Raw genomic sequence first — 26,030 nt, 5'->3', positions numbered from 1 at the left:
AGGGATCACTGCACTGTCGGAGGGACAGTACTGAGGGAGTGCCGCACTGTCGGAGGGGCAGTACTGAGGGAGCACTGCACTGTCGGAGGGACAGTACTGAGGGAGCGCCGCCCTGTCGGAGGGGCAGTACTGAGGGATCGCTGCACTGTTGGAGGGGCAGTACTGGGGAAGCGCTGCACTGTTGGAGGGGCAGTACTGAGGGAGCGCCGCACTGTCAGAGGAGCAGTACTGAGGGAGCTCTGCACTGTCGGAGGGGCAGTACTGAGGGAGTGCTGCACTGTCAGAGGTGCCGTCTTTCAGATGAGACGTTAAACCAAGGCCCCGTCTGCTCTCTCAGGTGGACGTAAAAGTTCCCATGGCACTATTTCGAAGAAGAGCAGGGGAGTTCTCCCCGGTGTCCTGGGGCCAATATTTATCCCTCAATCAACATCATTAAAACAGATTATCTGGTCATTATCGCATTGCTGTTTGTGGGAGCTTGCTGTGCGCAAATTGGCTGCCGTGTTTCCTACATTACAACAGTGACTACACTTCAGAAAGTACTTCATTGGCTGTAAAGTGCTTTGGGACATCCTGAGGATGTGAAAGGCGCTATCGAAATGCAAGTTCTTTCTGTGGTTAAGGTTGGAATATGAGCTGAAATACTTACAGGCTGGGCGAAAGGCTTTGGGTCCGATGGCCTCATGTGCAGGTGAGCCATCATAGCCTGAAGACGCTCGCTCTCCTTCGACAGCTGTGGGCAACAAGAAAAACCTCTTCAAACAAGTGGGAACAAGTGTCGATTCAAGGTAAAGATGGATGTCGGGGCCGAGCAACATTCTGATAATCCACAGGAATGGGAATTTGTTGATGGGTTGTCTGTCATGAGTCTTATCTCATTGTTGGAGATGGGGACAAGCAGCTTGGTGAGGAATACTTAGATCAGGGATTGTTCAAGCTCCTCGTAGCAGATCTCACTCCAAGCTTACATCGAATGTACAGCCCAGAAACAGGACATTCGGCCCCACTGGTCCGTGCCGGTGTTTATGCTCCACACGAGCCTCCTCCCACCCTCTTCATCTCACCCCATCAGCATATCCTTCTATTCCTTTCTCCCTCATGTGTTTATCCAGCTTCCCCTTAAATGCATCGATACTATTCACCTCAACCACTCCCTGTGGTAGCGAGTTCCACATTCTCACCACTCTCTGGGTAAAGAAGTTTCTCCTAAATTCCCAATTGGATTTATTAGTGACTCTCTTATATTGATGGCCCCTAGTTCTGGACTCGCCCACAAGTGGAAGCATGGGCTGAATTTTAACTCCCAAACACGGGTAGGTTGGGGTCAGGACAGATGTTAAAATATTAAAAATCTGAGCCTCGACCCCAATCTGCCTCCAACTCACCCACTTCCGGGTTTAAAGGATTCAGGACAAGGGGCGGGCAGCCAGCCAGCTCCCAGGAGGAGGGTTGGCAATTTGAATATTTAAGTTAGGCTGGCAGTCTCTGATTTAACCCAAGGGGCTTCGGGAAACCCGAGAGCTCAAGGGAGGAGACGACAGCTTTGGGGAGAAGGTAAGTGCCTTCAGGGCACTTCTCAAGGGCCAGGAGGAGCAGGCTTGCTTTGCCTCGGCCCCCCCAAGCTCACTCCATCATCAGATTCCCCCTCCCCCCAAACAAAGACCCGTGGGATAGGACCCCCCTCCCTGGGGTCGGGGATCGGAACCCCCCACCCCCCCGGATCGACCCCGCCCTCCCGAGTTGGGGGATTGGATCTACCTGGTCCTGCAGCCTCCTCCAGAGCATTCCCCGCCCGACTGGAAGCCAAGTCTGTCAATCAGGTGGATTTCCGGGCGGGGACCCTGCAGTGACACTGAGTTGAAACACCACAGCATGGAGGGAAACCCGGACTTCAGTGATTCCCATCCGAAACTCCACTCCGCGCCTACGTAACCTGCCCCTATTAATATCCAGGCAATCTTCTCCAAGTCTACCCGATCAACACTTTCAAAATTTTAAAGGTCGCCCCTCAACCTTCCCTTTTCTAGAGGAAAGAGCCCCAGCCTGTCCACTCTTTCCTGATAGTTATAACCTCTCAATTCTGGTATCATTCTTGTAAATCAATTGTTTCCACCTTCTCCAGTGCCTCTATATCCTCTTTGTAAGGAGACCAGATTGCGCGCCGTGCTCCAAGTGTCCCTTCTTCTGCCAGATGATCATGGCATTGACAGTGGACGGGGGAGAAGACCACAAGCTCGACCTTCCTGCTGTCCAGGCAAAGGAGGAAGCATTAAAGACACTGCGTGGCGTAACAGAGGAAGGGTATCAGAGCTGTGGGAACGTTACAGCGAAGATTCACCCAAATTATATGAGGAATGTGGCCAGCTTAAAATATTGGGACTTTTTTCAGTGGAACAGAGAAGGTTAAGGGGAGATCTGATTAATTGTTGGAAATGTCTCAAAATGTTGGAAGGTTTTGAGACATTCAAAAGTGAAAGATTGTTTCCACTGATTGGAAAATCAATAACGACAGGGCACAGACTGAGGATTATCAGTGGGAGATTGAGAGTGGGAAATTAGTCGAATGTTTTACACAAAGGGTTATTAGAACATGAAATGCTTTAACCACAAGGGGCTTTTGAAACTGCAACATCACTTAGAAGGGACTTGAATTCGCACTAACAATGCAAGATTATAAAAGGATACAGGGAAAGGGACAGCGAAATGGGATTGCAGGAGACAGAGCCAATTGCCGAGCTAGTACGGACACAGGCACGCTGGGCCGAATGGCCTCCTTCTGTTCCGTAATTTCTGTGATTCCACGATGTCCTGCCCCCTGCTCGAGGCAGGAGGTTCCAGGTTTGGTCTCCGACATGTGCAGTGGAGAGATTGGGATGGCGGCCAACTCACATTGGAAAAATATACCAACCTGAATTTCAAGTTGCTGTACAACTTGCATCTGAACTCGACACTGGGCTGTGCTGCGATCATCGAGCGCGTGCTCATTGCTGAGGTGCCTACAGCGGAAAAGAAGAATTCACAACGTGAGAATTAAAGTATCGAATCCGTACATTTCACCACAGAGACACCAGCGGGTAAGACACGGCCTGTCGCCAAAATAAAAAGACCAGTCTTGATATACTCCCTTCGATTTTTATTTGTGTCTGTGGTGAGCCAGCCAGGGCCATCTGGACTATGAGTGTCTCCATGATACTCATAGCTCTACAGATCTACCACAGGCACGATGGGCCGAATGGCCTCCTTCTGTGCTGTATCGATCTATGATTCTATGCTAGCAGTGTCAGACCTTGCTACTCCCAGTAAGAGCTGATAAATCATAGCCAGCCAATGGACATCAGGTGGGCACAGCATTGCACTCTGACCTTTCACTTCAGGGGCCCAGGTCCCACTCCGGCCTTGATTGCTGAGACTCTGCTGACTGTAAGAATGCTCATTGAAAGCAATCCAATCCAATCTTCATAATCCAGCTCATGGTGGTCACAAACCAATCATACAGAACCGCCCCTAGTTCAGTATAAAATGCTAAAATGTCACTCTCAGTCAGAATGGCCATTGTGCAGAAGGAAACACACATCTATGGTTAGAATCATGATTCATTGTTTGGGTAGAGTAGAGGGAGCTTTACTCTGTATCTAACCCGTGCTGTCCCTGCCCTGGGAGTGTTTGATGGGACAGTGTAGAGGGAGCTTTACTCTGTATCTAACCCGTGCTGTCCCTGCCCTGGGAGTGTTTGATGGGACAGTGTAGAGGGAGTTTTACTCTGTATCTAACCCGTGCTGTACCTGCCCTGGGAGTGTTTGATGGGACAGTGTAGAGAGAGCTTTACTCTGTATCTAACCCGTGCTGTACCTGCCCTGGGAGTGTTTGATGGGGACAGTGTAGGGGAAGCTTTACTCTGTATCTAACCCGTGTTGTACCTGCCCTGGGAGTGTTTGATGGGACAGTGTAGAGGGAGCTTTACTCTGTATCTAACCCGTGCTGTACCTGCCCTGGGAGTGTTTGATGGGACAGTGTAGAGGGAGCTTTACTCTGTATCTAACCCGTGCTGTCCCTGCCCTGGGAGTGTTTGATGGGACAGTGTAGAGGGAGCTTTACTCTGTATCTGCCCTGGGAGTGTTTGATGGGACAGTGTAGAGGGAGCTTTACTCTGTATCTAACCCGTGCTGTACCTGCCCTGGGAGTGTTTGATGGGGACAGTGTAGGGGGAGCTTTACTCTGTATCTAACCCATGCTGTTTCTGCCCTGGGAGTATTTGATGGGACAGTATAGAGGGAGCTTTACTCTGTATCGAACCCATGCTGTTTCTGCCCTGGGAGTGTTTGATGGGACAGTGCAGAGGGAGTTTTACTCTGTATCTAACCCGTGCTGTACCTGCCCTGGGAGTGTTTGATGGGACAGTATAGAAGGAGCTTTACTCTGTATCTAACACGTGCTGTACCTGCCCTGGGAGTGTTTGATGGGACAGTGTAGAGGCAGCTTCACTCTGTTTCTAAACCGTGCTGTACCTGCCCTGGGAGTGTTTGATGGGACAGTGCACAGTGAGCTGTACTCTGTATCTAACCCTTTATTTTACCTGCCCTGGGAGTGTTTGATGGGACAGTGTAGAGGGAGCTTTACTCCGTATCTAACCCGTGCTGCACCTGTCCTGGGAATGTTTGATGGGACAGTGTAGAGGGAGCTTTACTCTTTATCTAACCTGTGCTGTACCTGCCCTGGGAATGGCCTCCTCCTGTTCCTGTGTAACAAGCTCGACGGGGCTGAATGGCCTCCATCTTTTCCTGTGTAACAGGCTCGAGGGGCTGAATGGCCTCTCCCTGTTCCTGTGTAACAGGCTCGAGGTGCTGAAAGGCCTCCTCCTGCTCCTCTGTAACAGGTTCGATGGGCTGAATGGCCTCCTCCTGTTCCAGTGTAACAGGCTCGAGTGGCTGAACGGCCTCCTCCTGTTCCTATGTAACTGGCTCGAGGGGCTGAGTGGCCTCCCCCTGTTCCTAATGTTACAGGCTTGAGGGGCTGAATGGCCTCCTCCTGTTCCAGTGTTACAGGCTTGAGGGGCTGAACGGCCTCCTCCTGTTCCTAATGTTACAGGCTTGAGGGGCTGAATGGCCTCCTCCTGTTCCTAATGTTACAGGCTTGAGGGGCTGAATGGCCTCCGCCTGTTCCTAATGTTACAGGCTCGAAGGGCTGAATGGCCTCCTCCTGTTCCTGTGTAACGGGCTCGAGGGGCTGAATGGCCTCCTCCTGTTCCTGTGTAACAGGCTCGAGGGACTGAATGGCCTCTTCCTGTTCCTGTGTAACAGGCTCGAGGGACTGAATGGCCTCCTCCTGTTCCTGTGCAACAGGCTCGAGGGACTGAATGGCCTCCTCCTGTTCCTGTGTAACAGGCTCGAGGGGCTGAATGGGCCTCCTCCTGTTCATGTGCAACAGGCTCGAGGGGCTGAATGGGCCTCCTCCTGTTCATGTGCTATGCAAAAACTGGGAGTGATGTTTGGAATTAATTGCCAGAGCAGCAGCATTCTGGTAAAGAATGTCGTGGGACCAGGATGTTACACATAATTCTGATAGCACTAAAATAAAGAATGGGGTAGATGAGGGGATGGACTGTCAACAAGGGACCAAACCTGTAATGTATGTACTACAAAACCCTTTCATGTTTCTTGAACCTTAATATACCACAAGGAATCACACAAGAGTTTGATTCACACTTCAACCTCCCAGGCACAACAATGAAAAGGAAGCCAAAAAATATCCCAGTGCCTGGTGCAGGAGACCATTCTTGACCATTTCTGACGTTGGTAGCTTGGCTTCAGTTGACCAGATGCCAGGAACCCTCAAGTTGTTCACAATTGTTTTAAGTACAGTCACCTTACCAGCATCAAAAACACCCGCACTCGGAATCGGTCAGACTGTTTTCAACACCAGTGGCTGTGAATCGACCAATCCATCGAACATGGGAGTCAACACAGCCCTCGGGGTATCACCACAATCAGCTTGTGTCCCTTTACTTTTCTGTTTGATATATTCTGTTTCGGTATAGCTTTGAATATTTCCTTCTTTTATGTTAAAGGATGACTCTTTAAAAAAAGGATCTCCTCTTCCCCCTCCCCACAGCAGAGTCTAGTTCCACAAATGACAAAGCTATTGGGCCAGTAATTCCGTTCCAACGCGTGAGTACGGACGGTGTACTCACGCGTGTGGCCGGAGGAAGTGCCGGATTCCAGCATGCACAGCGCATGCGCGGGAAACCGGCATTTCCTCTCCATCGAACTAAGGGGTTAAGAGGTCCAACGTGTGCGCGCAGGACTCTGCGCGCACGCGTTGAACTTCCTTCGTTTTGACAGGTTTGCGCGTGTGCAAGGGCCTGAACTTTTTGGAAATGAAAAAAGGAGGCGGAAGGAGTGGATTCTTGAAGGTAAGTGGTCTATTATTTAAAATTATTACATTTTTTCCACAGCTTCATTGTTTTTAAGGACTGTACAGTAAGGTAAGTTTATTTTTAGACCCGAATTCATAAAAAATTTTCTTTTTCAAAAATGTTATTAATTGTTTTAAATAGTTTTTTAAAGTTATTTATAGTTTATTTAATTATTGGGATGTTTTATAAAATTTTAATTAAAGCTAAACTAGTCTTTTGGGTGCCCGTACTTTTCATGAGTTTGACAGTCTTTACTATCAAACTCATGAATGAGTTTCCCCTCCCCTGATTGGCTGCACAGTGCTCACCTGATCCCAGCCGGCACATCGCACTAACTATGCCGCTGGATCAGGTAAGCACAGCGCGCCGACATCTGAACCGGGCCAGTGACAGGAAATGCAAGCAGGCCCGGGCTTCAGATGTCGGCGCGCAGGGTGAGTGCAGATCGGGGGCGTGCACGCGCGGCAAGCACCCGATCCTAATTTCTGGCTCATTGTGTGCAGGTGAGTTGTCAGCAGGCTGTTCGATTGCATGAGGCCTCACACCAAAGCTTGATTCTGCTCTCAACCAATGACCGCACAAATAGGCGGCGATCTTGACTTGGTGCGATCATGTAAAACGGGTGAGAGCGAATCCGTATCTCTCCCCAATTTTTTTTTCTACTGAAATCATGAAATCATTGGAAATAAAAATGGAGAGAGATGTAAAACAGGCTGCCAACTCATTGTCGCCTGTTTCACACTAAGCACAAAGTCAAGAGCTACCCCATGCACTTTGCAGCAGGAATCACTGGCTGGTGATTAGGAGCAGGAATCACTGGCTGGTGATCAGGAGCAGGAATCACTGGCTGGTGATCAGGAGCAAGAATCAGTGGCTGGTGATCAGGAGCAGGAATCACTGGCTGGTGATCAGGAGCAGGAATCACTGGCTGGTGATCAGGAGCAGGAATCACTGGCTGGTGATCAGGAGCAGGAATCACTGGCTGGTGATCAGGAGCAGGAATCACTGGCTGGTGATCAGGAGCAGGAATCACTGGCTGGTGATCAGGAGCAGGAATCACTGGCTGGTGATCAGGAGCAAGAATCAGTGGCTGGTGATCAGGAGCAGGAATCACTGGCTGGTGATCAGGAGCAGGAATCACTGGCTGGTGATCAGGAGCAGGAATCACTGGCTGGTGATCAGGAGCAGGAATCACTGGCTGGTGATCAGGAGCAGGAATCACTGGCTGGTGATCAGGAGCAGGAATCACTGGCTGGTGATCAGGAGCAGGAATCACTGGCTGGTGATCAGGAGCAGGAATCACTGGCTGGTGATCAGGAGCAGGAATCACTGGCCTAGCTTTAGAGCATTGATGAGAATGTTCGTACACTGGGTGTGGGCGTCACTGGAAAGGCCGGCATTTACTGTCCATCCCTAAACTCGAATGTCTCGCTCGGCCACTTCAGAGGGCAGTTAAGAGTTACCCACGTTGGTGCGGGACTGGAGTCACCTATAGGCCCAGACCGGGTAAGGATGGCAGGTTTCCTTCCCTAAAGGACATCAGTGAACCCGTTGGGTTTCTACAACATTCTGACAGATTCAAGGTCACTTTTACTGGTAGAAGATTTTTTAAAGCTGAATTCAAATTCTCAAACTGCCGTGGTGGGATTTGAGCCCACGTTTCCTTGGATTATTATCTAGGAATAGGACCACTACCTTACTGTAATTCTGTTCCTCATTTTTTCGGTCTCACTTTCAAGTCATCTGTTCCACCGTGGAAAGGTGGATGCTGAGCACACTCTGATGTGTTGTGGAGATGTTTTATTTTAACTAAATTGTTTTAATGCTTGTTGGTGTATATTTTTTTCCGGTGCTGGGGGTGGGGTTTTTATAAATGCGGAATTTATGGGCAACACTTGGCTGGGAAGAGAAACGGGCAAACAACCCATTTCTATGGTCTTTATGCCATGATTATCTTACCATTATGGGAGAGTGAAAATATATCCCACAGAATGTTGTGGGACATATGGTATGAATGTGACTAATTGACTGATTGTGGGCTCCTACTCACAGCCTGTCTGACCTTTCCCACTGAGGTCTCTTGTAACTGTGAGGAGATGGCCTGTTGTGTCAAGACAGCAGCAAGGGTTATTTATTTGTGTTTGCCTTCAGAACACTGGCTGATTGCTTGGGCGACACGGTGGGGTATCTGGAGGAACTGGTTCCTTTTCCTTTCCCCCGCCCCCTCACCCACCAGCTGCAAGGCCAGTGACTTGATAATAATGATCTCATCCGAGATTCGCAGGAGAACAGATAGCTTCTCTCGGTCTCTGCCCAGCATTGATGATTCAAGAAAGCAGGATGACCTCACCCTTCCTCTTAAACAACGCTGCGGAGCTCCTTTCTGCACACAGTGCTGAGACTTTATTCCATTACCTTGAACAATGGGGCAGTGTCTGTCAGGACCACGAGCAATCAAGCGTTGTTCAAGACCGGTACGCCAGCACCGCACAGCCCTGACTCAGCACTCTCGACAGTGACCGGGGATGTGTGTGTGTGTGTGTGCGAGCGTCAGCCTGTCTAGGGGGGGAATTTCCACATGAAAAAAACGGGTGGGTTGGATGCGGGGGTTGCTAAAGTTTTAAAAGTCAAGATCCCGACCCCAGCCCGCCCACTTTCACCTTTAACAAAGGCGGGACGGGGCAGGCTGGCATTTTAAATATGATAATGAGGCCCTGAGGCCTCTGCTTTAACCTGCTCTGCGGGTGTAACTGTGGCTGGCCAGGGATCCGGGGCCTCGGGAATCCCGCTTGCTGCAGCGAGGCGAGGATCGCCCGGGCAACAATCCTCGTGGGCCTGGAGCAGCGATTGGGCTTCCTCCCAGCTCCCCAAGCTCACCCGCCAGCAGCCTGCCCCTCGTTGGGGATCGGACCGCCACCCCCCCCCACCCCGAGCTTGGAGCCCCCTCCGCCCTCCCCACCCCCATCCGCCCCTGGACCCAGCGCCTGCCTGTTGTCGTGGCATCCTGTCCTGCCCAGCCAGCATTCCACCCCCCCCCCCCGCCCCCGCCCCCAGCCTGTCAATCAGGGCGGGGAACTCCACAGCATGTGGGAAAACCCGGACTTCCAGGTTTCCCGTCGTCTACCGGGCAACCCCCCCATCACCCCACGCACCCTCACCCCCCACCCCCCCACCCCCGATCCCACTCCCCCCGCCCCCCACCCCTCCCAGTAGATCAAAAACTGGAAAATCCTGCCTATGTGTGAGTGTGGAACTGGAACAGAGAAAGCATGAATGCTCCAGCCCACTCCCACTATCAGCCTGTGACTATTCTGAAGGGATACTCTCTAACTGCTCCCACCACTTTGGCTGAGGGGGCTTTTCCAGGCTATCCCTCCTCACATGGTAACTCACACTGGTCTAGGCCTGGTCCAGTGGGCCACCGCACTGCCTGATGCTCTGAGCCATACAGCCAGAAAGCTCTGTCCTTCTCTTTAACTTATTCATTCACAGGATGTGGGCGACGCTGGCAAGGCCAGCATTTATTGCCCATCCCGAGTTGCCCTCGAGAAGGTGGTGGTGAGCCGCCTTCTTGAACCGCTGCAGTCCGTGTGGTGAAGGTGCTCCCACAGTGCTGTTAGGGAGGGAGTTCCAGGATTTTGACCCAGCGACGATGAAGGATCGGCCGATATATTCTCAAGCCAGGATGGTGTGTGACTTGGAGGGGAGTTTGGAGGTGATGGTGTTCCCATGCACCTGCTGCCCTTGTCCTGCTAGGTGGAAGAGGTGGTGGGTTTAGTCCTGAGTTAGTTAATCCCAGACAGGTCAGGGGTTAAAGCTGCTACAATTGGCTGGATTAGTGAGGGACATCCACTGACCTGTTCTGGAAGGTATGAGGTGCATGTGGATGGCGGGTGGAACAGGATTGGGCTCAGGTGTGATGTCCCATGGTCACATAGCCTACACTCCCTGTCTAGCCTTGCACACGGAGAGTGGCCACTTAGACTGTGGAGCAGCCCACTCTATTTTCTCAACACTGCCATGGACATTCTTTCCTTGAACCTGCCTCTCTTGCTCCTCCCTAACACCAACCATACCCTCCTACTCACTCTTCCCCTCCTGACATCCTCGCTGTGTTGAGCTCAAGACTCATTACACCATCCCCTATGCTAACTCATTTCGCAGGACCTTACAACTGTTGAACTCACCTTCCTCAGCCTGAGGAACCTAGGGACAGGAGGAGGCCATTCAGCCCCTCGAGCCTGTTCCGCCATTCAATGAGTTCATGGCTGATCTGTGTCTTAACCCCATCCACCTGCCTTGGTTCTGTAACCCTCGATACCCTCGCCTAACAAAAATTGCCTGGCTTCCCTCAGAACTTCACTAAATGATCATCCAAATCGAGGTGGGCTAGAGCGCACAGAGGGTGAGGTTATCAAGCTGTGTCTGGCTGTAGTTTATTTTATTTGTAACTGTCTAATCATTTTCCTCAGAAGAAAAGATAAATGTGTGTTTACATCATTTATTTCCTCAGATCTGCCTCCTTTTATCACTCCTAGTTATTTTTCAATCCTCTCGAGTGTCAGAGAGTTGGCAAACACACAAACACTCTCCTTTGATGTCTTTCCTAACATCCTAGCAACAAAAGGATCTAATTGCAAATGAGCTAATTAAAGTAAACTGGTGACGGAACATGAAAACAATTTGTGTGACCCTCAGCCGTGCTCGCTGTCGCAGTGAGATGCTTTTCTCACTAGACAGGGGTTAACCAGCCACAGTGACAAAGAACTGAAGCCTGCCTTTGGCTCCAGCGATGGCCGTGCCCACTGGCAGAGATTCTCTCATCGCGGCTCATGGAGCTGCCATCCAGAACTCGCAGGCACACATGGAGCCAACGGTCAAAGACAGGGGAGTAGGATCACGCCTCCTCCAGCCCCACAACCCCCCGAGATACCTCTGCGCTCCTCCAATTCCGGCCTCTTGATCACCCCTGATTTTAATCGCTCCACCATTGGTGGCCGTGCCTTCAGCTGCTGAGGCCCCGAGCTCGGGAATTCCCTCCTTAAACCTCTCCGCCTCGCTCTCCTCCTTTAAGATGTTTCTTTAAACCGACCTCTCACCTGCCCGAGTATCTTCTTATGTGGCTCGGTGTCAAATTTTGTTTGATTTACACTCCTGTGAAGCGCCTTGGGACGTTTTACTACGTTAAAGGCGCTATATAAATGCAAGTTGTTGTTGTTCAAGCTCTTTGCTAATAATGGGGTATATAAAGTAGGAGGGGTGCCTGCTCCAGATTGCGAGGAGCTGGTGAAAGGCTGGCCTGGAGCTACACCCACGGATAGCGGAGTATCTCTGTCCTATGAAGACTCAGCTGTTATTGCACACGCCAGTCTGGTTGGAAGGCCTGCTCTATCCCACTCTTCCTACAAGGTTGATGGAGCTTTTTCACATGCCCAATGGATGTTGGGATAGCCCTGCTTCCTAATGGCATTCCTTTGCTTTCCCTTGGAGAGGAGGGAGGAGCCAGCACAGGATCCCACCAGCCAGACCGAGACATGAGACAGGCCCAGAGACACATGGAAGATCGGCTCGGCCAGAGGTCCCAGGTGAGTGGGACAGGGCGGCCCCACTGCAGTGCTGTGAGCACACAGGGTTATGGGATTATCTCTGGGTCCAGAAGTTTGGTCAAGACGACAATGGGGAAAGGGCTGGGGAGTGGGACTAATTGGAGAGCTCTTTTAGAGATGTGGCACAGGCACGATGGGCCGAATGGCCTCCTTCTTTGCTGCGTGATTTCGGGAGCGATGTAACACGGGCTGCCGATCCACTATTGCACAAAGTCCAAATTACCCCCAGTTTTTCTTGTCGCTCTCATCTCACGAGTTTGTCAATAATACTGTGGTCAGTGCTCCTGTGAACTTCTCTCTCTTGTTCCTCCAGAGCTCCTACTATCCTATCCGATGCACTCCCTGTGCTAAAATCAAGACTCGTCTCTCTGCCTTGTGCTCGAACTCATTCTTTCGGAGGACCGCGACACTCCTCACCTCCTACAGCCTTCCCTCCCTCCAACAATCAGCGGCGTTTCAAACCCCGAGCGTCGAGTCAGCAAATCATTACACTTTCTTTACCCCATCCTCTCACCGTTACTCGTTATAACCCTGGTGATGCCCTGCAGATTGGCGAATCACCTAGAACGCTCCGGATAAACAACTAACACAATAACGTCGGCAGTAACTCAACCAGGCAGAAAGTAAGGGAGAAGGGAAGTGTGGAGGAGCCTCTTTGTGGTAGATCCACAAACACCTCCCTGTTGTCATCTCTGTAGCCCTAATGTGTTGATAGGACACTGGACTAACAGGGAAGCATCCCCTGATGCAGTCTCTCTGCACAGATTCACCATGGCCATGGTCTCTTCAGGGGCTGACGGTGCCTCTCTCTGAACCTCTGCTCAATACTTGAAAGATTCACGTTCTATTTTATACATTTTTCTCTCCAAAACTACTTTAAATTAGCAACTTAATCAGCTGCAATGAAGTCCTGCTCTGTATAAATAGTGCACTCAGTTCCTCGTCTGATCAGTTTTGAACCCTACGGAGGCCAACTCCTCCAGGATTGTCCTGGACCCTCCAGGAATCTGTAGTAACCTGGGAGGTTATGTGTAACCTGGTCCACCAGGTAGTGCTGTGGCAATTGCTCTCCTGAGTTAAGTCTGATCTGTACTGGTCGTACTCTTTGTTTTTGCTGCCTCATGGCAGAAGCTTTTATGTGCAAGTGTTGATTAAACCATGTTACGGAGTTAATGTTACGGAGTTAACCTGTGTCTGTCTCCATCTATGGCCAGCTCAAGATACCACATATGGCGATGAGAATAAGGGACAGACTAGTATGCGGAGTTAACGACGACAGTATACAGCAAAGGTTGCTGTCAGAAGAAGGATTAACGTTTGAGACGACACTTAAAAAAGCACAAGCCATGGAGATGGCTAACAAGGACATTAAGGACTTAAACAGTATGAGCAAGGAGAAATGGAGTAAACCAGTGGGAGGAGCTGTTTTCAAGATGGAAGCTGGCGCGAAAAGTCCACCAGTCGGGGTTGGGGATTGCTACCGATGTGGTGGGATGAGCCATTATGCAAAGGACTGCAGGTTTGCAAAGGCAAAGTGCCACAATTGTGGAAAAATAGGGCACTTAAAGAAAGTCTGTAAAAGGGCAGTGAGTGAGAGAAGCAGTGCTAAAGGGGCAAAGCATGCTAAAGGGGGGAGGGAGAAGTACACAAAGCGGGCAAATTACATACAAGAGGAAGAGTCTAGTGAGTCGGTTTTCACTATATACAGTATAGACACTTCAAGGCCCAATGTACCCCCTCTCACTCAGTATTTGATAGTGAACAGAGGTCAAGTAAAGTTTGAGATTGACACCGGATGTAGTGTAACCATAATGTCACAGACTGAGTACGCCAAGCTATGGGGGGAAGCAAAAGTACCAGAGCTAGGTACATGCCCCATTAGTCTCAAAACCTACACAGGACAGAAGGTGGACATTTTGGGGGCGGCCGAAGTACAAATGGAACACAAAGGAGTCACCAAAGAGCTTACGGTGGTAGTGGTAGCAGGGTCAGGGCCAAACCTGGTAGGGCGAGGGTGGATCAGTGAGTTGAGTGTGGACTGGCAGGCAATGAATAAAATGGAGGACAGTACAGAGGCACTGCAAGAAGTGCTGATGAAGCATGAGTTAGTGTTCAAGGACAAACTGGGCACCTTAAGGGGAGCCACAGCCAAGATTCATGTAGCCAGTGATGCCACGCCTCGTTTCTTTAAACCAAGGTCGGTACCTTTTGCAATGAAAACCAAGGTTGAGGCGGAACTAGATCGCCTGCTAAAGGACAAAGTAATAGAACCAGTGAAATTTTCAGACTGGGCGGCACCAATAGTCCCGGTATTGAAGCCCGACGGTAACGTAAGGGTGTGTGGTGACTATAAGTTAACAGTGAACAGAGTATCATCACTGGAACAGTACCCCATTCCGAGAATGGAGGACATGTTAACATCGCTCGCTGGGGGAGAAAGATTCAGCAAACTGGACATGAGTTATGCGTATCAGCAGATATTGCTAGATGAAGAATCAAAAAAGTTTGTCACGGTGAACATGCACAAGGGGCTGTTCACGTATGCCAGGTTACCATTTGGTGTCAGTTCTAGCCCAGCAATATTCCAACGGACTATGGAGGGCATTCTGCAGGGCATTCCAAAGGTGGCCGTGTACTTAGATGATATTCTGCTAACAGAAAGTGACGATCAGGATCACTTAAAAACACTGGACAAAGTGCTACAGCGGCTGGAAGAGGCGGGGCTATGCCTGAAATGGAGAAAGTGTAGTTTCATGGAGAAGGAAGTTACATTCCTGGGACATCGGGTGGATGCCACAGGCCTCCATCCATTACCAGGGAAAGTGCGGGCAGTGCAGGATGCACCGGCACCCACCTCAGTGACTGAACTGAAAGCCTATCTATGGCTCCTGAATTATTATAACCGGTTTCTTCCAAACTTATCGATGCTGCTGGCACCCCTGCACAAACTGCTGAGAAAGGAGGAGCCATGGCGTTGGGGGCCAGAGCAAGCGAAAGCGTTTCAGCAGTCAAAGGAGCTACTTCAGTCCAGCAGGGTGTTAGTGCATTACGACGAGAAGAAGGAACTGATAATGTCCTGCGATGCATCACCCTATGGAGTGGGGGCAGTGTTGGCCCACCGTATGCCAGATGGAGCGGAAAGGCCCATCGGGTTTGTTTCACGCACGCTCACAGCTGCGGAAAAGAACTATTCACAGCTTGATAAAGAGGGGTTGGCCATTATATTTGGAGTAAAGAAATTCCATAAGTACATATATGGGAGGAAGTTTGTAATCAGTACTGACCACAAGCCTCTTATTAGCTTACTGAATGAGATGAAAGCGGTGCCTCAAATGGCATCACAGAGAATAATGAGATGGGCAGTAATACTAAGAGCCTATGAATATGTGATCACGTACAGAGCCAGCAAGGAAAACGGGAACGCGGATACTCTCAGCCGCCTGCCCCTCTCAAAATCTCCTCGCAGTACTTCCCCTGAGGAGCACGTCCTGATGCTGGATCAGGAGATCAGTCCCATGATGACTTCAGCGCAAATCCAGGGCTGGACAGCCAAGGACCCCGTTCTGTCAAGGGTCCTTGAGTATGTGTTGAAAGGCTGGCCAGATCACCGTGAGGGACCAGAGTTTGCGCCGTACAGACAGAGACAGCACGAGCTTAGTGTCCAAGATGGATGTGTGCTATGGGGAGCACGCATCATAGTCCCAGAGCGGGGACGCTCTACTTTGATGGAACAGTTGCATCAATCGCACCCAGGAATGACTAGAATGAAAGGACTGGCTAGGAGCTACCTGTGGTGGCCTAACTTGGATGCTGAAATTGAGTCAAAGGTAAAGTCATGCACTATATGTCAGGAACAGAGGAAAGCACCTGCCGGGGCACCACTCCATCCCTGGGAGTGGCCCAGCAAACCCTGGAGGAGAATTCACATAGACTATGCGGGACCTTTTATGGGCAAAATGTTTTTGGTGCTGGTTGACGCTCACTCAAAGTGGATCGACGTTTATCCAGTGAGCTCTGCAACGACTGATGCCACACTGAATTGTCTCAGGAACAGCTTCAGCACGCATGGTATTCCAGAAATGATTGTATCCGACAATGCACAGTGTTTTGTTAGTGAAGGGAGCAAAGAATTCATGGTAAGGAATGGAATCACACATGTCACCTCGGCTCCATATCACCCAGCCTCAAATGGGTTAGCCGAGCGAGCCATGCAGACTTTTAAGGAGCTCATGAGGAAGAGCTCAGGTGACACCCTGGAGACCATGCTCAATAGAGCCTTGTTTAGTTATCGTATAACACCCCAAGCTACCACGGGGCTTTCTCCGGCTGAGTTGATGATGGGGAGAAAGTTGCGGGGCACGTTAGGCCTGATACACCCAGATCTCAAAAGCAAGGTTGAGACAAAACAAACAAACCAAAAAGCGTACCATGACAAACATACTAAAGCTCGCCATTTCACCATAGAGGACTCTGTGTACACCCGGAACGTCGGTTATGGACCTAAATGGATACCAGGACTAATCCAGGACATTACAGGACCTGTGTCGTACTCCGTGTTACTAGGGGATGGTCGAGGGGTTTGTCGGCATGTGGATCAGCTTTTCTTCCGGCAGCAGGGGGAACTGCCTCAGATGGAACAAAGGGCAGTAGAGGAGGCTGTTCCAGGACCCAGCACGACTTATAAGGTGCCAGTGGACACTGGTACTGCCAGGCCACAGCGGGACAGAGTAAAACCAACATCAGAGACTACTCCAATCTCAAGTGCAAATGAATCTGAGAATCCACCACAAGTGGAATTAAGACATTCACAAAGGATTCGCAAGCAACCAGAAAGACTTATACAAACCTGTTAAATTAGTCAGGGGTTAACCATGGTTAGAGCATACTGGTTAGTTAAAACGTAGTACCTAGTAAGGGTTATTGTTTAGAATTGCAAACGGCAATCTTAAGGGGGGAGGAGTGTAGTAACCTGGGAGGTGATGTGTAACCTGATCCACCAGGTGGTGCTATGGCAATTGCTCTCCTGAGTTAAGTCTGATCTGTACTGGTCATACTCTTTGTTTTTGCTGCCTCATGGCAGAAGCTTTTATGTGCAAGTGTTGATTAAACCATGTTACGGAGTTAACGTTACGGAGTTAACCTGTGTCTGTCTCCAGCTATGGCCAGCTCAAGATACCACAGAATCAAAGACTAACCTCCCAGGCACTGCCGCGAGCAAAACCTGGGAGAAAAATCACCGCAGCGTTTAAAAACAAATCGGAGTTGGGAGAAAAGAGAAAAGAATTGTCCAATCAGACAATGAAGAGTCTGTTCACTCTCCGATTGGCCGTGGGAAGGCGGGGCACCGTGAGGGTGGGCGGGTCAGGTGACCAATGGCGGGAGCGCGGGGGTGGGAGGTCAGGTGATGACACGTCCAATGTGTCCTCCTAGAGTTGGTGACCACAGTGAACCCTGACTGACCGACCCAGCCAGCACTGCCCGGAATTTGCTGGGTCAGGTGAACCGTAGTATAAGTATCATTAACCGCAGACACCAGTCATGTACACGACCGCGCGTCTTTGCATCATTCAGTGAGGGGGTTGAGAATCAGCCCTGCAGCCTGAGCGATCTGATCTCAAATATCAGATATGCCCAACACAAAATCATTGAACATTACTGATTGAACACAACAACAACAACTTGTATTTATATAGTGCCTTTAACATAGTCAAACGTCCCAAGGTGCTTCACAGGAGTGTTATCAGACAAAATTTGACACCGAGCCACATAAGGAGATATTGGGGCAGGTGACCAAAAGCTGGGTCCATGAGGTCGGCTTTAAGGAGCGTCTTAAAGGAGGAGAGAGAGGCGGAGAGGTTTAGGGAGGGAATTCCAGAGCTTAGGGCCCAGGCGGCTGAAGGCACAGCCGCCAATGGTGGAGCGATGGAAATCGGGGGATGTTCAAGAGGCCCGAATTGGAGGAGCGCAGAGAACATGGAAGGTTGTGGGGCTGGAGGAGATTACAGAGCTAGGGAGGGGTGAGGCCATGGAGGGATTTGAAGACAATCAACTCACGCCCAATATAGAATTCTAATGGACCAAACCCCCCACCCCCTCCCTTCCATTTTCCAGAAATGTAGTGGCTCAAACCTCATCCCTTTGTTTAGAATTCCTATTCATGTATAACATTTAATACAAAATCCTGCTCCTAATCTAAGCTATCTTGGCAGATGTGCCACATGGTCAGTTGGAATCAGTTGTTTCCAGTAAGAAATAAAAAACATGCAAATGCAGTTACCAGAAAGCGAATCATAAGATTACACTTAATTAACACCAGGAGTCCCAGCAATCAATGCGTCAGACACTGGGCTACAGGCAGTCATAAAAGAGCATTCTTATTGCGTTTAGCAACATGGCAGAAACCGTCTGGTAAATCCGACTGGCTCAGGCTCACAGTGTTATATCACCAGGTCGTGTCTTCAGTTGAGTTAATCACAAACCGTAACAAGAAAAACCCACAAGACACATCCACGCTGCCCACATGACACATGCAATTGTTGTGTGGTGAGCTTGGATCAAAGGCATTCATTGTGGCGGCTTCTTTGCAGCAGCGTATCTGCTCCAAAGCCTGTGCTCATTCCATTGTCCTCAACTCTTTCACAATTCAACATCAGAATCTCAAAGCTAATCTGCGGAAACAATATTTCAGTGAGCGAGTGGTCAATCTGTGGAACAGGCTCCCGAGGGAGACGGTGGAAGCAGTTAGTGTTGATTCATCCAATTGGAAATTAGATCGATATGAGTAATGTGAGACGTGCCGTGTGGTGAGTGCGGTGAGCTCGGGAGGAACAGGTGACTCTGGACCTCTGGTTCCCAAAGCTCTCCACCACTGGAGGGTTTTCCTCGCCTCGTGTCTGCGTCTGTTGGAGACTCAGTGATCGAGATTGATCGCTGTGATTGGTCAACAACTTCATTATCATTGTATCATGTGATGCCCAGGATGGGAGAAGGTGAACGAGAGGGACCCTGGTCATTTATGGTCCAGCAAGTCCTACGTTCCAAAGGACAGTTTTCAAAATTCACAGGGGTTTTGGCAAATGACAGAGAGCAGCTAACTGCCAATGGGGTGTAACACCATTCAGGGGGGTCACTGCAAACACAAACTGCAGTAACAAAAGGCCAATGACCCAGGTGCACCTCCCCTGACCCCACCAGACCCTCACCCGGGAGCACGAACCCCCAGGGTAATATTGAAAAAATAGAGAGAGAGAGACAGAGAGAGAGATCGAGAGAGAAAAATAGATAGAGGAGAGAGAGAGAGAGCAAGAGAAAGCATTAGAGAGAATGAGAGAGAAAGGAGAGAGTGAGAGAGCAAGAGTGAGAGAGTGTAAGAGAATGAGAGAGTGTGAAAGAGAGAGAGATAGAGAGAGAAGTTTACAATGAAGTGAGAGCGGGATTGGCTGTCAGATAGCTTCCTCGTATATCCGGTCTTGGAGTGTGCCAGAGATGTTAAACTCCAGGCACAACTATTCCAATTTTCTCCAGGCCCACCTCATCTCCCACCCTCCATAAACTTCAGCTCATCCCAAACTCTGCTGCCCGTGTCCTAACTTGCACTGAGTCCCATTCACCCATCACCCTCTGTGCTCACTGCCCCGTGTCCTAACTCACACCCAGTCCCGTTCACCCATCACCCCCTGTGCTCACTGTCCCGTGTCCTAGCTCACACCCAGTCCCGTTCACCCATCACCCCCTGTGCTCACTGCCCCGTGTCCTAACTCACACCCAGTCCTGTTCACCCATCACCCCTGTGCTCACTGCCCCGTGTCCTAACTCACACCCAGTCCCGTTCACCCATCACCCCCTGTGCTCACTGCCCCGTGTCCTAACTCACACCCAGTCCCGTTCACTCATCACCCCCTGTGCTCACTGCCCCGTGTCCTAACTCACACCCAGTCCCGTTCACCCATCACCCACCGTGCTCACTGCCCCGTGTCCTAACTCACACCCAGTCCCGTTCACCCATCACCCCCTGTGCTCACTGCCCCGTGTCCTAACTCACACCCAGTCCCGTTCACCCATCACCCCTGTGCTCACTGCCCCGTGTCCTAACTCACACCCAGTCCCGTTCACCCATCACCCCCTGTGCTTGCTGCCCCGTGTCCTAACTCACACCCAGTCCTGTTCACCCATCACCCGCTGTGCTCACTGCCCCGTGTCCTAACTCACACCCAGTCCCGTTCACCCATCACCCCCTGTGCTCACTGCCCCGTGTCCTAACTCACACCCAGTCCCGTTCACCCATCACCCCCTGTGCTTGCCGACCCACACTAGCTCCCGGTCCGGCAACGCCTCGATTTTTAAATTCTCATCCTTGTTTACGAATCCCTCCATGGATTTGTTAATAAAACATCAGGGCCTAGAAATTCAGTATCGCCACGTTTGGGGCGCTACAGCCGGGCGTTTGCTAAATTTAGCACCCGGCGCAACTTAGTGCCACCTTCGCCGAAATTGAGTTGCATCGCCCCAAGAGGTTGCTGCTGCGCTAAAGCAGGCGATGCACAACTATCATAAGATGCTAAGCCGGCGAGCCGAGGCGCTAACACCGAGGGCGGGTGCAGCGCAGGCGCGGCAAGTAGCTGATTGAAGGCAGACACGCTGGCGCCGGTCAGCTCTTAAAGGAGGAGGGTGGACTTGTTTGGCTGCCACGCCCTGCACACTGCAGCTCTGAAGCAAGGCCTGACCATTGCTGGATCATCATTTCTACGCCCAGGACCATGCAGAAGGCTAGGGAGCGAGCCCTGAGGCTACTGGTTGGCGCAGTAGAGCGCAGGCGACCTGTCCTCTTCACTGACAGTGGGAGGAGGCCGCTTCCCAGCGAGTACTGAAAAGCCTGGCGGGAGGTGGCAAACAGGGTGACCGCCAACAGCATGGTTGCCAGGACTCCACTTCAATGCAGGAAAAAGTTCAACGACCTCACTCGGGTTGTCAGGGTGAGTACCCTTTCCACTATCCTGTTCATCCCTGCATGTGCACCTCAGTTTCTGGCCACAGGGACCTGAAAGCCCCAATGCCCAGCCCTCATCCAAGAGCTATGGGACTCTCATGAAAACCACGTGCACATTCAGCACTTTACACACTGTCAGGGCTATTCCACCATGGGAGGCAGTGCAGGCAAGATCAGGGCTTGACACTGTCAGGTCTATTCCACCATGGGAGGTAGTGCAGGCAAGATCAGGGTTTGACACTGTCAGGGCTATTCCACCATGGGAGGCAGTGCAGGCAAGATCAGGGCTTGACACTGTCGGGGCTATTCCACCATGGGAGGCAGTGCAGGCAAGATCAGGGCTTGACACTGTACTTAGAGGTCGTCCTTTCTCTTGCAGGGCAAGCTGGCCCACAATCGCAGGCAACAGCGACGGACCGGGGAGGCCGTCCTGACCTCAAAGAGCTCAGCGACCTGGAGCAGCGTGTGGAGCGCATTATGGCAGGCCGGCTGATTGGCCCCGTCGCCACTGGAGATGCCGACCCTGTTCTGGACAGCAATGGTAAGGTCATCACCTTTTTGACCTCTCTCTTTCCACTTGTGCCTCACACCAGCATCCTTTGCCACTATCGAACCAATGCAGTGCATAGCAGCACTCATGCTTCCCTCGCTGCCGCCCTGTCCTCACTCTAAAGCAACTCTTGTGCCTCCCTGCTTTCAGATGCTGATTCACCAGGTGAGGAGGCAGGCCCTCAAGCTGCTACTGTCAGCGATTCTGAATTCAAGGAGGAGGAAGAGGAAGCCGGCCCATCAGTGCCACCCTCAGCCGAGGCAGCCCATGGCCATGATGGGGACACGTCTTCCCTGGAGGGGAGCAGGGGGGAAGGGTCTGAGGAGAGTGAAGCTCCGGGGCCCAGTGGGCTGCAGCAATGCGGGAGGGGTGGGGAAGCTCGGCGGCCTTCTCCCCGGAGGGTGAGTGCGGCCTCCAGTCCTGCTACGGTGAGCGCAGAGGAGGTGCGGCTCCTTGGTGAAATGGGCGCCCAGGCTGAGCGCAGGCACACTGAGCTCATGGCTGCAGTGGCAAGGATGCCTGACTCCATAGAGTCACTGGCAAGGAGTGCTCAGGAATTCGGGGCAGCACAGGCCAGGAGTCTGCAAGAATTCAGCGCAGCACAGGCTAGGAGTCAGCAGGACTTCGCGGCAGCACAGGTGGCTTCCAGCCAAGTGCTCAGTCGTGCCGTGCATTCACTGGCTGGTCTGATGCAGACACAGATCAGGGCCACACGGGCACTAACTGCTGCCACCCTCGCTGGATCGGCCAGGCATCGCCGGGGCCCTCACCGCGCCGCAGCAGCCCAGCAGTCTGTGCTTCAGCAGATTGCTGCGCATGCTGCAGTGCTGGCCCGTGCGAGTGCCAGTGTATCAGCTGACCAGGGAGTGTCTGTGCTCTGTCAGGTTGGCAGCATTAGAGTCATAGAGTCATAGAGTTTTACAGCGCAGAAAGAGGCCCTTCGGCCCATCGTGTCTGCGCCGTCCATCAATCCCTGTCCAGTCTAACCCCATTTTCCAGCATTTGGTCCATAGCCTTGTATGCAATGGCATTTCAAGTGCCCATCCAAATGCTTCTTTTGGAGCATGCGCGATGCTGAGAGGCTCGTGGATAGCATGTTTAGCGAGTTGTTCACGCCTCAGGGTAGGGCAGCACAGGAGCAACAAAGGCAGGCAGGTAGTGCAGGGAACCCCTGCGGACATCCCCCTTTCAAACAAGTATACCGCTTTGGATACTGTTGAGGGGGATGACTCACCAGGGGAAGGCAGCAGCAGCCAACTTCCTGGCACTGGGGGTGCTCCTGCTGCCCAGGAAGGGGGGAAAAAGAGTGGGAGAGCAATAGTGGTAGGGGATTCTATAGTAAGGGGAACAGATAGGCGTTTCTGTGGCCGTAGACGTGAATCCAGGATGGTTTGTTGCCTCCCTGGTGCCAGGGTCAAGGATGTCACTGAGCGGCTGCAGGGCATTCTGGAGGGGGAGGGTGAACAGCCAGTGGTCGTGGTCCACATTGGTACCAACGACATAGGTAAAAAGAGGGATGAGGTCCTGCAGCAAGAATTTAGGGAGCTAGGTGAAGGATTAAAGAGCAGGACCTCAAGGGTTGTAATCTCTGGATTACTCCCGGTGCCACGTGCTAGTGAGTATAGGAATGGGAGGATAGAACAGATGAATGCGTGGCTAAAGGGATGGTGCAGGAGGGAGGGCTTTAGTTTCCTGGATCACTGGGTCTGCTTCTGGGACAGGTGGGACTTGTACAAGTCGGACGGTTTACACCTGAACCAGAGGGGAACCAATATCCTTGCGGGGAGGTTTGCTAGCACTGCTGGGGGGGGTTTAAACTAACTCGGCAGGGGGATGGGATACAGAGTGGGGCTATAGTAGGGGGTGATGTACAGCCAAATACGGAGGAAAAAACAAGTCAGCAGGGAAGGCAGAGCAAAGTTGTGAAGGCAAAAGGGAATATGGCAGGGCTGGAAGGCATTTATTTTAATGCAAGGAGTCTTGCAAATAAGGTGGATGAACTGAAGTTGTTGTTGAACACATGGGGGTACGATATTGTTGCTATCACGGAGATATGGTTGAGGGAGGGTCAGGACTGGCAGCTGAATATTCCGGGGTATAGAATCTTCAGGCGAGACAGAGGGGGGTGTATAAGGGGAGGGGGTGTTGCAATATTAATTAAGGAGTCAATTACTGCTGTAAGGAGGGATGATATATTAGCGGGTTCCTCTAATGAGGCCATATGGGTAGAAATTAAAAACAAAAAGGGGTCAAGGACTTTGCTGGGAGTGTACTATAGGCCCCCAAACAGTCAGGGGGAGATAGAGGAACAGATATGTAGGCAAATCTCAGAAAAGTGTGAAAATAATAGGGTAATAATAGTGGGGGATTTCAACTTCCCCAATATAAATTGGGATAGTCAGAGTGTGAAAGGCTTAGAGGGTGCAGAATTCTTAAAGTGCATCCAGGAGAGCTTTTTGAGCCAACATGTAGAAAGTCCTACAAGAGAGGGGGCGGTACTGGACCTAATTCTAGGGAATGTAGCCGGGCAGGTGGTGGAAGTGTCTGTAGGAGAGCATTTTGGCGATAGTGACCATAATTCGGTGAGATTTAAGGTGGTCATGGAAAAAGACAAAGACGGCCCGAACATAAGGGTTCTAAATTGGGGGAAGGCCGATTTTAATAAGATAAGGCAGGATCTGGCCAAAGTGGACTGGGAGCAGCTACTTATAGGAAAATCCACATCAAAACAGTGGGAGGCTTTCAGAAGGGAAATAGAGAGAGTACAACACCAACATGTTCCTGTAAAGGTCAAGGGTGGGACCAACAAGCAAAGGGAACCTTGGATGACAAGGGATATACAAAAATGCATTAGGAAAAAAAGGGGGGCTTTTGGCAGTTACAAAAGACAAAAGACGGAGGAAGCCCTAGAGGAGTATAAAAGGTGCAGGGGCATACTTAAAAAGGAAATTAGGAGGGCGAGGAGGGGCCATGAAATAACACTGGCGAGCAAAATAAAGGAAAATCCTAAGATGTTTTATAAGTATATTAAGGGCAAGAGGATAACCAGGGAAAGGGTAGGGCCCATTAGGGACCAAAGTGGCAAGCTGTGTGTAGAGCCAGATGAAGTAGGTGGGGTTTTAAATGAATTTTTTGCCTCTGTGTTCACTATGGAGAAAGACGATGTAGACATAGAAGTCGGGCAAGGGGACTGTGACATACTTGAACATATTAGCATCGAGAGGGAGGAGGTACTAGCGGTTTTAGCAGGCCAAAAAGTGGATAAATCCCCAGGCCCGGACGAGATGTATCCCAGGCTGTTGTGTGAGGCAAAGGAGGAGATTGCAGGGGCTCTGACACAAATTTTCAGAACCTCTCTGGCCGCAGGGGATGTACCAGAGGACTGGAGAACAGCTAACGTAGTACCATTATTCAAGAAGGGTAGCAGGGATAAACCAGGGAATTACAGGCCAGTGAGCCTAACATCTGTGGTAGGGAAATTATTGGAAAAAATTCTGAGGGACAAAATTAGTCTCCACTTGGAGAGGCAAGGATTAATCGGGGATAGTCAGCATGGCTTTGTCAAGGGTAAATCATGTCTGACCAATCTGATTGAATTTTTCGAGGGGGTGACTAGGTGTGTGGATGAGGGAAATGCTGTGGATGTGGTTTACATGGACTTCAGTAAAGCTTTTGACAAAGTCCCGCATAGGAGACTGGTCAAGAAGGTAAGAGCCCATGGGATCCAGGGGGCCTTGGCGCATTGGATCCTAAACTGGCTGAGTGGCAGGAGGCAGAGGGTGATGGTCGAAGGTTGCTTTTGTGACTGGAAGCCTGTGTCCAGTGGGGTACCTCAGGGATCGGTGCTGGGTCCCTTGCTGTTTGTGATCTACATTAATGATTTGGATGAGAATGTAAAGGGTATGATCAGTAAGTTCGCGGATGACACGAAAATTGGTGGGGTGGTAAATTGCGAGGAGGAAAGCCTCAGGCTACAGGATGATATTAACGGGTTGGTCAGATGGGCGGAAAAGTGGCAAATGGAATTTAACCCTGAAAAGTGCGAGCTGATGCATTTTGGACGGACAAATAAGGCAAGGGAATACACAATGAGTGGTAGGACCCTAGGAAGTACAGAGGGTCAGAGGGACCTTGGTGTACATGTACATAGATCCCTGAAGGCAGCGGAACAGGTAGATAAGGTGGTTAAAAAGGCATATGGGATACTTGCCTTCATTAGCAGAGGCATAGAATATAAGAGCAGGGAGGTTATGATGGAGCTGTACAAAACGCTGGTGAGGCCACAGCTGGAGTACTGTGTGCAGTTCTGGTCGCCTCACTATAGGAGGGATGTGATTGCTTTGGAGAGGGTGCAGAGGAGATTCACCAGGGTGTTACCTGGGATGGAGCACCTCAGCTATGAAGAAAGACTAAACAGGCTGGGGTTGTTTTCCTTGGAGCAAAGGAGGCTGAGGGGGGACCTGATTGAGGTGTACA

At 50.8% G+C, this 26,030-nt stretch overlaps 1 protein-coding gene across 3 annotated transcripts in view; it reads right to left on the bottom strand.

The window, feature by feature from the left end:
- The window catches only part of foxp4 (forkhead box P4), a 728,261-nt gene that overhangs the window by 236,130 nt on the left and 466,101 nt on the right, over positions 1-26,030 (bottom strand). For all 3 annotated transcript variants that reach the window (XM_086010975.1, XM_086010973.1, XM_086010974.1), the window contains 2 exons: positions 2,909-2,996; positions 650-733 (listed from right to left, as the gene is read on the bottom strand). In XM_086010975.1, the coding sequence (XP_085867101.1) occupies positions 650-733; positions 2,909-2,996 (172 nt within the window). The remainder of the gene's footprint in view (positions 1-649; positions 734-2,908; positions 2,997-26,030) is intronic.

Source organism: Somniosus microcephalus, chromosome 18, assembly GCF_052327205.1.
Source record: "Somniosus microcephalus isolate GS21.2 chromosome 18, FLI_Smic_1.0, whole genome shotgun sequence".
In the NCBI taxonomy this organism is placed as follows: domain Eukaryota; kingdom Metazoa; phylum Chordata; class Chondrichthyes; order Squaliformes; family Somniosidae; genus Somniosus; species Somniosus microcephalus.
This window is presented reverse-complemented; position numbering and strand designations above follow the sequence as displayed.